The following is a 14,595-nucleotide window of genomic DNA, read 5'->3' as shown; positions in this document are numbered from 1 at the left end:
GATGAATGAATTAGAATTTATTTCATCAAGGGATCTTCAAAAAAAGAACATGGGAATTTTCCTAACCTCTTCCTGAATTCCAATTTCTGCATGTTGCAATCTTTTAGACAATAACATAGTTGTGATTTTATTTCCTTGTTATATTACTTATTGTAACATCTAACACTAAATAGCTTTTGGAAAAGAGTAAATTAGTACTTTTTTTTTGAAACTGAGTAAATTAGTACTTAAACCTAAAATAGTAGCAATATGATAATTAATTTGAATTTGTTTGGTTAATTAATTCACCTCAAGTTGAACCCAGTCAAACAAATTGAATTCAGTTCAATTTTTTTTTGTCTAAAACTAAAACAAATCTGAATATGCGATTAGATTTTTTCTTCCATATTTATGCCGTTTCCATTTTTATATTCGTTTCCGATTTTTATCCATTTTAAATTTGCCATATTGATTATTCAATTTTAATTAGATAAAGGGGAAAATGAGTTATGTAAAGTTATAATAAAAAAAATATTAATTAAAAGTGATCTGGAATTTAGATCCCCTGCCATTTCTTTTAAAACTGATAAGCACTTAAGATTTGGGAGGAATCAAGCTATAGAAATTATAAAATTTGTTGAGGATTGAAAAAAGTCACAGATGAAAAAAGAAGTCCTTCTAAAGGACAAATAAATATAACAAACTTGATTCATGCAATAGTTAAAATAAGGCAATTTCTTTGATACCCCTTTAAGAGTGAAGGGTTCCAAACCTTTTAGTCATGTTCTCTCTCCAATAAACTTTTTAAAATTTATGAATTAGTCCTTTGTATGGTAAAAAGTGAACTAAAGGGTACTATACCCTCTTATTTTCAATGGGTACCGGAGCAATGCCCTATAAACAAAACTCACTAGGAAATTGTCATTATTTCATTACATGAATAACGAAACTAATGACATTATTGAACAAAATTTAGGATATCGACCATAGAACAAAATTTGCAACTTGATGTGATTGAACCTCTCATTTTGAACTGATGCTAGACTAAATAAGCACACTCATTTTGCATTCTAGTCAGAATCATTATCTGGAAATATCTCATGAGGAGTTTCCCTTATTGTCGATTTCTCTTCTTCCTCTGTTCTTCTCCTCTCATCCTCTCTCTCCTTCTCTGCAACTATAGCCTTAGCTTGCTCAAGTCTTGAGCTCACTGCTTCCCAAGACACAAGCTTATCTATGAACACTGATATAAAATCAGGGCGCCGATTCTGCAAATAACATAACAAGGTAGTCAGAGTTATATTTATCAATTAACCAGAACACTCAAAGATGGAAATTACAGGATAATGTGTGTGAACTACATACCTGATAGTCAAGGTAGTAAGCATGCTGTTCAAAAGTGAATATTGTATTCAAAGTTAGCAAATTGTTATTAATGAAATAATAGCAATTAAAAAATCATCAAATCAGTAACAGAAAGAAAGATATGAATACCTCCCAGACATCAATGGTAAGGAGTGGCTGCAAGAAAATATGAAATCTCATCAGACATTTGAACTTCTGCCCTACCCTAGCATTCATGTTTCAAAACAAAAAATGAAGGCTTAATTGCAGTTTTGGTCCCTATAGTTTTACAAATGTGTGATTTTGCTCAAATTAAATCTCTCTACTTTAAAAATTGAACAAGAATAGTCCAGGCATTAACTTGTCATCCAATAATCAGCGGAAAAAAGTCGATATGGATCACAATTTTTTACGTGAATGACATGTTAAGATGATTTATGTCACTTTCCCCATCAAAGTGTGATATGTGCAATTTTTCTGTTATTGGATGACAAATTAATATCAGGATCAAATTTCTTCAATTTTATAAGTAGTGACTTAATTTGAGCAATTTAAACTATAGTGACTAAAATCACGCATTTCTGAAACTATAGGGACCGAAAATGTAATTAAGACAAAAAAGGAATGGATATTACAAGTAGAATTTACTACTTACATAGTAGCCCCAAACAAGGGGGTTTACAGCATTGGGAGTCTTCACCACAACAAGCTTTTTGTCCTCATCAGAAGCAAGAGGATTTATTGCATTTCCAACATCAAGTCTGTTTTCTTTATCTATATTTCATAAATGAAAAAGGGTAAATACCACTTGCAAAATTAGATATACAAAGAATTTAAAAAAATTATCAGAAAATAAGAGTATGGTGGGAACTGTAATTACTCACATGCAAGCCAAGCCCATCCTGAACCAAATTGAGTTGCAGCAGCAGTCTTGAACTCATCAACAAATTTTTCAAATGAACCGAAGTCTCTTTCAATCAGTTTTAGAAGATCCCCAGATGGCTTTCCACCACCGCCAGGTTTCATGGAGTCCCAGAAGAATTCATGGTTCCATGCCTGAAATCAGTTCAAGGGTATTATTACTAAGAAATGGTTCAGCAACCCGTGTTAAGACTTTATGGTTACAAATCATGCATGCCTGTGCAGCATTGTTGAAAGATGGAAGCATGTCACCCTTATTGTATGCAATAACTATAAGTTCCTCCAGTGACTTCCCATCTAGATCTGTTCCCTCAATTTGTTTGTTCAGATTATCTACATAAGCCCTGTGGTGTTTCCCCCAATGGTAATTAAATGTCTCCTGGCTCATAATTGGCTCCAAAGCATTCTGACAAAATTGATAATAAAAGTAGAGGTGAATTAGGAGTACACATCAAAATCTCAGCAAGAACAGCATGAATCTATCATATGTCGTTTAATCAGCTCAGTGTAATTGATAGAATGAATAGAAAGAGTCAGAATGGCCAATTGTAATTGTCATGAACTAACTATCTCAAAAGCTTAAGCTTTTGGGTAATAGTTATTGACACATGAATGGTTTTATATTATACTTCTAATAGTTATAAACTTAAGGCTTCCCGGCAGGGTGATGGATGATTGAGGTAAACTCAAATCTTCATTTCATTCAATTCACTAACACAATGTGATATTTATTAAGTTAATTATAACCATAGTACATTAAAAACCAGAATCAGTACAAGAAAACAAATGTAGATGGAAATAACTATCATATAATGGCCGAATTTGAATTTCAAGAAAGACGTCCAAGTTCTTAATAATGATAACCTCTTGAAAGCTTGAGATCAAGGATATGCTGTACTAGCTGAGTAAAATAAAACCGGCGGAGTAATTAGACTCAACACCGGTTTGGAAAAAACTGAGATATGTAAACATTTCCCTGCTGCAGTAAGCAAGAAGAAAATAGTATAAAGGTATAAAAGTCAGTTTCCAAATTTAAATTTCGACAATGACATGTTTGTTTAGTTACAAGCAAGGTAGTCAAAATTGGGACTGTGCCAATTGGAGAGGGGAATGTTAATCGTAAATCACATAATCGTAAGATTTAGCAAAATTCGTTCATATGTATATAAGCATATAAATTCATATATATATGCATATAAAATTGCAAAAATAAATAAAAAAGCACTTTAAATAACTAGAAACACTTAAATAAATTTTCACTCGTAAGTCATAAAACATTACTCATAACACATAGAAATGTCATAATAAAACAGCTTTGGTACCAGCACCACTCCTAGCACCACCACTTGACTTTCCAACTTCAGTCTCAGTCTCTCGTCGTCAGTGGAGGAGCCTCACCGAAGGTGTGGGAGCATCATCACTGGTGCAGTGGGGAGAGAAGGGGGCTCGAGCCGCTTGGCTACTAACAAAATTAGGGGTTTTGGAAACGGGTCACATTCAGGATGCGGGTCAACCTCACATCCCATGAGCCTCTAAGGTGCTATTTTGCCATTTTAATTGCGTGTAGGGTCAGATTTAGCCAGAAAAGGATTATGCGACAGATTTTAATCGCCTAGGTGCATTGTAATCGCATAATCGTACGATCAAGGGATTAAAATCGACTTTATGACTACCTTACAAGCCTCTGCACTTGCAATAACTCTATGTGAGATGCTTGGCTTCTTTAATTATTGATGATGGGTTAGATACCAAAATATTGCTAAAATTAAATTTGAAAATGATAAAGCCAGGCCCAATCTAATTTTTGGCATTTTGCACGTTTCATTAGAAGCATAAGTCAAGGACAATTGATTCTAACAGGAAAATGGAGTATTTGACAAACTATAGATCTTACCATTGGATATGGTGGTGGCTTCAGCTCAAACTTTGCACTGATTTCAGTAGGTCCAGCTTTCCTTACGCATCTTCTCTGCAGTATTCAACATGTTTTCTTAAAATAAAAGAACAAGGAAACAAAATGCTTCTTATATATTCTTTTCAGAACATGAAAAGGCAGGAATGGAGAAATTTAAATAGGAAAACTTTAAGACTTCCAGTCGGTAAAACAGTGAGTCAGAATTTAGAATGTGTAATAGTAATCCATCAAAAGGTTCTATTGGCTGTAAAATTTAGAAAGGTTTTTCCCTTCACTGTTGACTTAGAGGTTAGCTTTTTTTAATTCAGGTCGATGTTCTACCATGGAGAAATAAATCATCAGGCTCTACCATTCATTTTCATATCAATTTTTTAACATCCTTTTCCATAACTTCCATTAATAGGTTAATTTCCACACTACTGTCAATGTTACACCCATAAGCATGGAAGGTTTCTTTTTAGTTAAAAACTGCTTCTAGTTACTAGATTGGATGTGTTCTTGATTCTTACTGCATAATAACTATACGACATAGAATGGAACTAGGCCAGCAGGAAATAACATATTTGATTTTAGCATGAACAGATGCCACCCTCAATGAGTAAGAAACAAACATCCAAAAAATAGAATATCTTCTTTTAGTCTATATTTGGGTATCTAGTGATGACAGGTGAGTGGAACGAGATGAAATAGAACAGAATAGAGTGAAATGGAATTAAATGAATAAAGTTACCACTCAAACAGGGGTATTACATTGAACGGAATGGAGGGTTTTATTCCATCTTGTCCTATTTTAGACAATCCAAACAAAGGGAACCTAGTACCATTCCATCAATCCAACATAGACAGACCAAGATTCATGGAAAATGCCCCCTCCCCCCGAAAATAAAATTTTCAAATGTAATATCTCCCCCCCCCCCCCCCCAATACCAACTATTTGTGGTTCTGTCTTGCCTCAAATGCTAGAACCATATATTATGCAGTACACAGGAAGAGGTGAAGAGAAAAATAAATAAAATGACATTGTAAAGAAAACATCAGTCCTCTTCCTACAGCATTATGACACCACTGTGAAACCAATTAACAACATCACAAAGAAGCCCAACAGACACCAATGCCTTGCCTGTGCTATCAACATAGTATAGTAGTAAATTTCTAGTTATCAACATGAGCTCAAAGAAAAGGGACACACTAACTATCAAAACCCTAGGTGTCAGCATAGTATAGTAGTTTATACTTTCAATTATTTTTAAAATTTGACAAAAAACAAAAACCTCATTTCTTGAAAAATTGAAAACATGAATAGCTTAAATGAGGCAAATTGAAAAGCAAACCTGTTTCTTAGAGAATTTGAAGGTGCCAGCAGAACCCAAATTCTGGAACCCTGAAAACCAAACAAGAAGCATATATATAAATAAATAAATTATATATATATATATATATATATATATATATATAGAGAGAGAGAGAGAGAGAGAGAGAGGTGCAAGCATAACCATGAGAGTGGCGGGGAAGAAACGCGGAAGGTGATGATGAAAGGTAACAAGTAGTGGAAGTGGATGGCGATAGCAACTTCATCTCAGGGATACTCAGCTTCAGCTTCAGCTTCCAAGCCAAGTGAAGTGATTGAGCTGAGTGAGGTAGTACTGCAGTACAAGTGTTTGTAGACTAGTGACTAGTGAGTAGTTCTTAAAATATTTTTAAGGAATTATCTAATTAATAAAAACTATTTTAGTAGTTTTAAATTTTTTACTACAAAATATAGTAATTAGTAATGATTATTTACAGTTTTCCATGAAGAAAAAATAATTAATGATTATTTACACATATATTATTATATTTTATTTTAATATGAATTTAAATTTAAAAAAAAAAGTTCATTTGGTTTTTTTATAGGGCCAAAAATGCATTAAAAGCAAGGCTCTACTTAAGGTTTAGGTCTTTATTTTTTTTTTGTTCGAAAGGTGAAATGTGGGTCATGAGTCATGACCAATGGAACTCTTCAAAAAAACAAAAAGTCACGGCTGGGTATGGCCCAAAGCTATAGCACAAAATCATGCTGTGTTTATCACCGACATTTGTGGTGATTTTAAACTATTGCACAAAACATATTTTAATGTTCTTTTTGCAAGCTTTCCACTTTGTGACGGTCAAAACCGTTATAAAATGGATGTTCAGACATCTTTTAGTGGTTCATAATCATCATTATAATGATCCTAATTCGGTTAAACCTCGAGGTGCAAAAACGTATACATATAATCTTGTTGGACATAGGGTCAAAGTGTGCCTTAAACCTTGAGATAAACTCGACATAGCGTATAAGCTTTTTTTTGGGTCAATGTATAGCTTTATAAGTGACAAATGATAAATTGTTACAAAGCCCAAACTAAGATAAATCAACGGTGTGGAAGTCCATCTCGATAAACCACATCATAGTTACGTTTTAAGGCTAACAAAGCTGAAAACTCCCGCTAAACCCAACTCATAAATTTTTAAACAAAATAATTTAATTGGTTTAATTTGTGAAAGTTTCGAATAAAAATAAGAAAGTCTTAAGTGAATAAAAGTTATTGAGGGATTTAAATTCTAACCATTATCAACAAGATGTTGGTCTTGTATGAAGCTTTAAAACTCTATACCTTTCAACATTTCTGTACGGTTATTTTAATCTAAAATCAACTGCATATAACAATAAGAATTATTTAATTATAAACTTATTCAATCTTACAAGATTTTACACAACCTAAATGATAAATTATTATAACTATGTAAGAATTTACAATCTCACTTCAGTTAAAGTTAAAGTTCAAGCATTTCGATGTCTTTATTATACACCCATAATTTGTAGGTTATAAATCTTGGCATGGCATATGATAAAAAAAAAACCCAATTCGAGTAATTGTTTTCACTATTTTTCGAATAACTTTGATTGTCTTCTTATTTTACCTTTCGATGTTCATTTCAATTATCCAACTAATTGTTTTAAAAAGTAATAATAATAATAATAATAATAATAACTAAAACTTACCTTGGACCTATGTAAACTCAGCCTGTTTTATGATTTTATCATGGATTCCATGCAGAAACCACAAATAAATGTACAAAGTCATAATGTTCAATTCTTAGTTGAACTTGCCATCTATATAAATTGCTGGTATACAACAGTTTTTGAAATTTGACTGCTTAGAGTCATTACATTTGCCAAACAAAAAAAGGCATGACACATGCACGACATGTACAGAGGCTTTGGAGGTACAAGACATAAAAATGAAGAGAAAGAATAACAGATTTCATCAAACAACACACATTAGTGCCAATTCTGTGTTAAAGAAAATCTAGTGGCAAAATGTTTTATGGAGCTCATGGAGAATTACGCCCAAACTCTTTTCTTTGGGGCAAGATCAGATGTCTTTATTTCACCTATCTTTGCTGCTACAACGAAATCATTCATACTTAATCCTCCTGCAAAATTTAAAACACTTTCAAATGTCATGTAGTAAGATGGGAGTACCAGACCCTACTAGAAACACTGCCACAAAAGTGACGAACCAAAAAATATATATATGAATAAGGGGATGAAAATTTAATACATTAAGCAAAACTAATAATTTCAAATTAGAATAAGCACTACAAAAATTGAGAGAGTAAAACACAACATTTGAATCCTATTTAATAAGAATTTTTTTCTCTTAGGAGGTTGACTGCCCCACTTTTCAAGTATCTAGTTCTGTCCCTGTACAATTGTAAGTGTAGTGCCTAAAGAAACTCCATCAAAGGCCATAGTCCCATAGAAGGGGGAAGAGAGGAAATGATATAGGATTGTTCAATAAGAGAGTTTTAAACCCTATACTGGGAACTAGGCAACTAGCAACCCATAACTACAATAAATGCTAACTAAAAAATTGGAATTTTAATCGGATGCAACTAAAATCAAAATCTCCAATGAAATAGAATGAGGTACAAAAGAAGGTATTAGTTTATGGTTTCTTACCAATAGAAGCTGTCCATAGTACTGCTCTGATTTGATTTGGTTGTTCTAAGTGGATATTTGGGAAATGGCCTTCAGCCTCTACAACCTTAGAGATCCTATTGATGAGTTCAACTCCAGATTTAAAATCTCTCAATTTCCACAAACATTGAAGCTTCAGTCCACTTTCCTCATGCACTAATCTCCAACCCACAACCTGCACAAAGGAAGAAAAAACCGGTTTAAGGAGTTGTAAAAGGTAAAATTGACTTCTGTCAAATTTGCGTCATTTGGAAAAAGTAAAAAACGTAGCATTTCAAGTTAATAAACAAAACAAAATGTACTGCAAAAACAAAACAAAAAATCATAGTTAAAACATGAAATGCAGAAAATTAACATACATCGTGCCTACAAAAGCCCAGCTAAATGGTTCTTCTTTCCATATTTCTTGTATTGATAAATGTTTCAGAATAAAGCAGCACAAAATTGGTTGGTTGGCCCATTGGTTTTGTTGACACGTATTATATTAACCAGATTAGGAGCAGCATTCAAATATCACATTCACAGATTTGATCACAACCCCAGAAATTCAAATCCCTAAGTGCTTCATATAACCTTTACTCATGTAATCTGTATCAGTATGATGTATATATACTCTTAAGAAGGGCATAACATGATTTATACATCTTCATGGTAGTCAAACCTCTTTTGACAAAGTAGCAACTCTTTGATCCTTATCACCAGCTTTCTCTTCATACTCAAAATAAAGTTTAAGATGAAGGAGGCTGCTTCATTCCAAGTTCATAGTCTTGGCAAGGGCTTACAAGTTACAAGGGTACTTACATATCATTTGCCAAGGGGATTGCTGAAAGAATTGAACCTAAGCCTCATAAGCCAAAGTTCTTTGATCCTTACCAGCTGAAACTAAAAACCTATTGGTTTTAACCTCCTATAGAATTATATTTCAAGTTTCAACATGCATGTAATTTATACAAAAGCAGTACAAATATGGGAAGAAATTAAAACCTGAGTTACTCAAAAAATGCATGGCATTATACCAGAGTACCACCACATCACCTCACCTCCTGTCAATATTTTCTGTGTTTCTGTGAACAAGTCCTATAACTTGTTTACAGAATATGAAAGACAAATAAACAATCTACAGTTTTACGGGCTAAACGGTCCATCACAAACCATACACTCACACACACAATCCAAAACACAGCACGCTCGGAATTCACCCTTTGTGACTTTATTGAGCTTCCAGCCACAGAACTAAACACTCTCATGCTCTCAACAGCATCACTAATTGATGTAAAATTTTATCATAATAGGCTCATGGGCAGAGACTAAAGTTTCTTCCAACACCTTCTGCAAGCTTTTTATATACATATGGAGTTGGGGTTTCGCAACTCACAGGAAGTCTTCGAATATGGGTTGGGCCTAACTCTACCTCAAAAGCTAAGCTAGCTCAGAGATGATGATTGCTCTACCCTATATAAGGAATTAATTAGTCATATCTCTAGTCAATATTATTAAACACAAAGTTGACCATTTATGTTTAATTCTTCTAATGAAAACATGATGTGTCCTTTTAAATATCAGTAACAAAGTATAAGCAGTTCAGCACACACTGTATTGAGAAAGAGAGAAAGAGGTTAGTGATGAATTGAATAGTGACCTTTCTTAGGAGCTTGGAGGCATCATCTTCTGAAATTGGGTGCTGAAGAGGGGAAACGGGAGTGCAGTTCTGCTGGGAAAGAGAAAGAGCAGCGATGTTGGGGATGAGGATTTTGTGCTCAGTGTCGTTGTTTCCGAGCACTTTGTCTCCGAACTGGCTCTCAATCTCAGCTGGGAAAGGGTCTCTGGCACCAAAGTCACCCAAGAAATCGTTGGCATCAACGCGAACGATGGTGCTGGTGCTGCGGAGTGATTTTGAGGTGAGGGTGATAGAATGGGGTGATGGGTTGCGTTGGGTGAGGAAGATAGGGTGCACCAGAGGGAACGCAATGTTGAGTGTGGCCATCTATCTATCTATGTTTGCTTGGTTGGTTGGTTGGTGTTGTATTCTTTGTTGGATTGGGTGGAAATGAAAATGGAATTTCTAGTGGAGATGATGAGGGTAGTAAGTACTGCATAACATGATATGGTATGGTGGTTAAACAAAATTCTAATTGCAACTTCTTTTTTCTTTTTTTTTTCTTTTCTTGTGGGCTTTAACCTTTTTTTATGGCCTTATGGGCTATAACTTGTTTTAAGGCCTTGTAAGCTATACCTTTTTTTTTCTCCACGACGACCATGAGATTAAGCCATCGAGATTCAGAGATTACAATAAGTAGGGATAAATAGTGATCTCCACCCCCTCCATTCTAAAATGATTGTTGTTTTAGTATTTCATCTACTTTTCAAAGCGATTATTGTTTTAAGAATTTAAGACTATTTATCACATTTTCTTTCATATATAACGTCATTTTTTTTGGTAAATCTATAACATCATTTAATATTATATCTCTTACATGTCACATCATATTTTCAACAATCACAATTCACACTTACTTAACAAATAATCATCATTCTCTCTCTAGGTTAACCCGTCGTGTTTGTCTAGTTAAGTGAGTTGACTCATTCAGTCGAATTCTCATTTTCATCTATAGGTGGAGGATAATTTTGATAAACATAAATGCTCTTTTATTGTATTTTGTTTAACGTTACATTTTTTAAGACATGTGTCCTCTTCGAAAACAATCATGTTTAGAGATGGCAGAAAAACCCACACCCACGAGACCCGACCCAAACCCAACCCGAAATTTCGGGTGAAACCCGATTTCTTAGGGTTTGGGTTTGGGTTTCACCCGAATTTTAAAACCTGTTTGGGTTCGGGTGTGGGATTGATTAAACCCGCACGGGTGTGGGATTGATTAAACCCACACCCAAACCCAAACCCAAACCCGAAAGCCTTATCCATGTAATTACCATCCCTTATATATATTATTAAAGTTACTAAGTAGGGTTTTCTTTAACGTAAAAATCCATGAACTATGTTGTTTAACAACTTATGTGCTGAACTATATTTTTTCCTTTGTATTGGAAAGCTAATGAGGTTTAATTAGCTTATGTTCATGTTATTTTTGGGTCGGATTTTTGAGTTTTTTGCGGGTTCGGTGCTCACATCGAATTTTGGGTTTGGGTTCGGGTAACCCGAAATCCAGGGGTTTGGATTTGGGTTTAATTTTTACACCCATATTGGGTATGAGTTTGGGTTTGGGTTTGAGTGTTAAGTTTGGGTTCGGGTATGAGAATGCTCAAACCCGCACCCACGGGGCCCGTTGCCAACCCTAATCATGTTCGAGCTGGGAACATCCACATCATGGTAGAGCTAACTCTCCGAGTGGTTTTTTTTTATCCATATACACGATACTCGAACCCGAAACCTTACTTAAGGAGAATCATGCATGTATCACTTAAACCAACCACTTGTTCCTACCTTCATTTATTTCTTAGAACACAAAAGATTAATTGTAAATTATTAAATTTAACATGAAAAAAAAACTTAGACAAAAGGAAGTTAAAAAAAAGTAAAATAAAAATAAAAATGTAGAAGTGGGTTCAATAGAAATTAGTCAAGTAAGAAGAGGTAAGAAAAAGAGGAAGAAAGGGTTTTCTTTGATACGAAATTGTGGAAAGGTTACCGTCGTCGCGTTTGAAGCTAATCATTCATCAGAGTTAGCCATGGCTCTCACCAACGGACTCAGATCTGCGGCGAAGCTAATCGCTTCTTCCGAATCTTCCCTCTCTAACTCAGGTCAGGTCAATTCCACCCTTAATTCATTCATTGTTTCATCTTCAATTCGATTATGCCTTAGGTTATGTTCTGTATTCCTAGTTTTTATTGGGGGGCAAGGTTTATCCAACATAACAATCTTATCAATCAATGTTTATAGAAAACAACCATCTACATTCAACAATGAGAATCACGAGGAGTTTAATCACTTGTCCCTATTTTACTGCATCACTTGTGACTTGTGAGGTTTTATATTGTGGATGAATGTGATTGATACAATCACAATGGTTGTGGAGACACCTGCAATTTAACTTTCTTTCACTTTGTTCAATTGTTTGGATGATTAAATCCTCCAAGTTGGGGGGGGGGGGGACGAAACTTTAAATGTTCATGAAAATGCATAGGCGATTTAATCGCCAACTAAATCGCACCCTAACTCCCTAAATTGGCTGTTTTCTCTGTTCTAGTGTTCTGTTCCCTGTTATTTTCTCTGTTCTCCAGTTCCTTTTTTTATTTGGGGTATTTTACATGCATATAAGAATTTATATGCACAAACAATCACACACACATTAATCTTACGATCTAGCGATTCATGATTTACAACCACCTCTCTGATTTAGTTCAAAATCCTGATTTTTACTACTATGCTTGGCACAATGGTTGGAGGGGCAAGACTTGTTTGTTTTTGGACTTGATCGTTATTGTTGTGAAGAGATTGGACTTGGACTTTGGGTTTAATAACCAGTATCTAATATTATACTAGAGAAGGGTAACATATATATAGAGAGATGAGAGGAATAAGTTTTTGTCCATTAAATTTAATCATGAAAGGTCAAGATGAAAACATAAAGTCATATGACCATTAAATAACTTTTAATCTTGACCATCTATGCATGGTTATACGGTCAAGATATAGTACTCTTATCTCATAAGAAAATGTCCTCTCATCATTATATGCTCCTTATGTTATATATATACATATATATATATATGTATATATATATATATAATATGTATATATATATATAATATGTATATATTGACACACACACACTAGAAAAGGCACTGTTTTCATAAGTTTGCAATCTTCTAACTGGAGGACGATATTATGTTGTCACAGTGAGTAGAGGTTTTCATTCATATATACTAGGAAAGGCACTGTTTTCATAAGTTTGCAATTTCTAACTGGAGGAAGGTATTATGTTGTCACAGTGAGCAGAGGTTTTCATTCAACTGGCATGAAGAGGATGGGAGGTGGACACGGCCATGATGAACCATACTATATGCATGCGAAGCACATGTACAACTTGGACAGGATGAAGTATCAAGGGTTGAAAATGTCCCTTGCTGTGTTCACTGCTTTCAGCATTGGTGTTGCAGTTCCTGTCTATGCAGTCATTTTCCAGCAAAAGAAGACAGCTTCTGGCTAGCTCATCTTTTCCTTCATATTCAACAATAAGGTGGATTTGGGGATCCTAGACTAGCATATTGGTTTGATGGTTATTATTGTTTTGAACTTTGTTCATGTTTAACCCTCTATATGGATTTTCCATATATCTCTTGTAATAATCGATTCCTCTGACTTCCAAATACTTGGATTCTTGGTTCTTCATGAGGTTCATCAATAGTTCGATACATTGGAATTAGCAAGTTTGCAATCACCTCTCATTTGTTGCTTCCTATATGAAGATAAGAAGTGCTTTAAAAAGTACCGTTACTGAACCACTGAAATTGCTTTCATTTCATTATTTATTTTTATTTATTTTTATTTCAAACAAAATTACTTGTTTTTATTTTGGTTGATTTGTGAATGAAGTTGCTCAACAAAATGATAATTATGTAGAAATTATTTGTTTAGGTTATTGCTAATTGTTAAATGGTTTTCAGAATTTCCTTATTATTTTGAAAATTATGATTCCTGAAAATGTGAAAATATAAATAAATATAAGGATTTACTTACTACTTGCAATTCTCGTTTGTTTCATTACCACCTTGATTCAACGTGTAGATTGCTGTAGAAACAATTACCGATAGTCATTTGTTAAGTAAAAGGACATGATGTCCCCGAAGGATAGCTCAAGTGATAAAAGCTTGAGATATAAGGGTTGAGTGAGATAAAGACTAAAGAGTGAAGGGTCTCGGGTTCGAACCCGGATGATGGATTAATTTACTAACACTTGTCTATAAAAAAAAAAGTAGAAGGACATGATAATATATATACCTAACAAATCATTTGTTAAGCTAAAGAACTTTGATATGACACCAATTTTCTCTTCTATCTAAATTCAGTCTTTTTATTCTATCTTTTCTTTTCCTCTTATGATATCTCCACTTTTTGTTAAGCTGAAGAACTTGGATGAAGGTGAAAATTGAGTGTTTATGAAACATTAGTATAGTGTCAAGGTTGGGTGACTATAGGCACATTTAGAACACCCAAACTGCAACAGCCTTGGCATTGTCTTCATTGTGGAACTGCCAAAGGGACTTAGTCTGGAACGCCATTCAGAGCACTAAAGAGGCGCCTCAATGCAAGGATATCCTTTGACATTCATGCAGGAACATCGCTCTTGTTATATCTCTGCTTTTTTTAGATGAGGTTGTTCCCCAAATTCCATTTGTCCCATGTGCATTTTGGAGAAGGAAACGGTGCTCCATGCTATGCTGCTATGCCCTACTGCACAAGATGTCTAG

General features: G+C 34.3%; 3 protein-coding genes across 3 annotated transcripts; 1 reads left to right on the top strand and 2 right to left on the bottom strand.

Annotated features, from left to right (window-relative positions):
* Window positions 1-804: 804 nt before the first annotated feature.
* On the bottom strand, window positions 805-5,820 carry LOC130726177 (superoxide dismutase [Fe], chloroplastic). Its single transcript, XM_057577405.1, has 9 exons — window positions 5,653-5,820; window positions 5,491-5,540; window positions 4,139-4,213; window positions 2,462-2,650; window positions 2,208-2,379; window positions 1,979-2,097; window positions 1,474-1,500; window positions 1,345-1,368; window positions 805-1,247 (listed from the first exon to the last, which is right to left on the bottom strand). The coding sequence occupies exons 1-9, from the start codon at window positions 5,732-5,734 to the stop codon at window positions 1,050-1,052; spliced, it is 936 nt and encodes a 311-aa protein (XP_057433388.1). The 5' UTR covers window positions 5,735-5,820; the 3' UTR covers window positions 805-1,049.
* A 1,455-nt stretch (window positions 5,821-7,275) lies between these two features.
* Window positions 7,276-10,244, bottom strand: LOC130726060 (probable pterin-4-alpha-carbinolamine dehydratase, chloroplastic). The gene is made up of 3 exons (XM_057577280.1): window positions 9,805-10,244; window positions 8,148-8,340; window positions 7,276-7,618 (listed from the first exon to the last, which is right to left on the bottom strand). Exons 1-3 carry the CDS (start codon window positions 10,147-10,149, stop codon window positions 7,527-7,529), a joined length of 630 nt encoding a protein of 209 aa, XP_057433263.1. The 5' UTR covers window positions 10,150-10,244; the 3' UTR covers window positions 7,276-7,526.
* Window positions 10,245-11,746: 1,502 nt separating this feature from the next.
* LOC130726613 (uncharacterized) lies at window positions 11,747-13,565 on the top strand. The gene is made up of 2 exons (XM_057577917.1): window positions 11,747-11,925; window positions 13,117-13,565. Exons 1-2 carry the CDS (start codon window positions 11,853-11,855, stop codon window positions 13,332-13,334), a joined length of 291 nt encoding a protein of 96 aa, XP_057433900.1. The 5' UTR covers window positions 11,747-11,852; the 3' UTR covers window positions 13,335-13,565.
* The last annotated feature ends 1,030 nt before the right edge of the window (window positions 13,566-14,595 follow it).

The sequence above is a fragment of the Lotus japonicus genome, chromosome 6 (genome assembly GCF_012489685.1).
Source record: "Lotus japonicus ecotype B-129 chromosome 6, LjGifu_v1.2".
Classification (NCBI taxonomy): domain Eukaryota; kingdom Viridiplantae; phylum Streptophyta; class Magnoliopsida; order Fabales; family Fabaceae; genus Lotus; species Lotus japonicus.
The sequence above is the reverse complement of the archived record's forward strand: the minus strand, read 5'-3'. Positions and strand labels throughout refer to the sequence as shown.

Excerpts from the sequence above, each read along its gene's own strand:
- LOC130726177 (XM_057577405.1), bottom strand. The coding sequence starts at position 5,734 with ATGAAGTTGCTATCGCCATCCACTTCCACTACTTGTTACCTTTCATCA. Across the intron at positions 2,651-4,138 it reads AGCCACCACCATATCCAATG|AATGCTTTGGAGCCAATTAT; the intron begins GTAAGATCTATA and ends CAATTTTGTCAG. Across the intron at positions 1,501-1,978 it reads CCCTTGTTTGGGGCTACTAT|CCACTCCTTACCATTGATGT; the intron begins GTAAGTAGTAAA and ends ATTTTCTTGCAG.
- LOC130726060 (XM_057577280.1), bottom strand. The coding sequence starts at position 10,149 with ATGGCCACACTCAACATTGCGTTCCCTCTGGTGCACCCTATCTTCCTC. Across the intron at positions 8,341-9,804 it reads CCTCCAAGCTCCTAAGAAAG|GTTGTGGGTTGGAGATTAGT; the intron begins GTCACTATTCAA and ends TCCTTTGTGCAG. Across the intron at positions 7,619-8,147 it reads ACTATGGACAGCTTCTATTG|GAGGATTAAGTATGAATGAT; the intron begins GTAAGAAACCAT and ends TAAATTTTGCAG.
- LOC130726613 (XM_057577917.1), top strand. The coding sequence starts at position 11,853 with ATGGCTCTCACCAACGGACTCAGATCTGCGGCGAAGCTAATCGCTTCT. Across the intron at positions 11,926-13,116 it reads ATCTTCCCTCTCTAACTCAG|TGAGCAGAGGTTTTCATTCA; the intron begins GTCAGGTCAATT and ends ATGTTGTCACAG.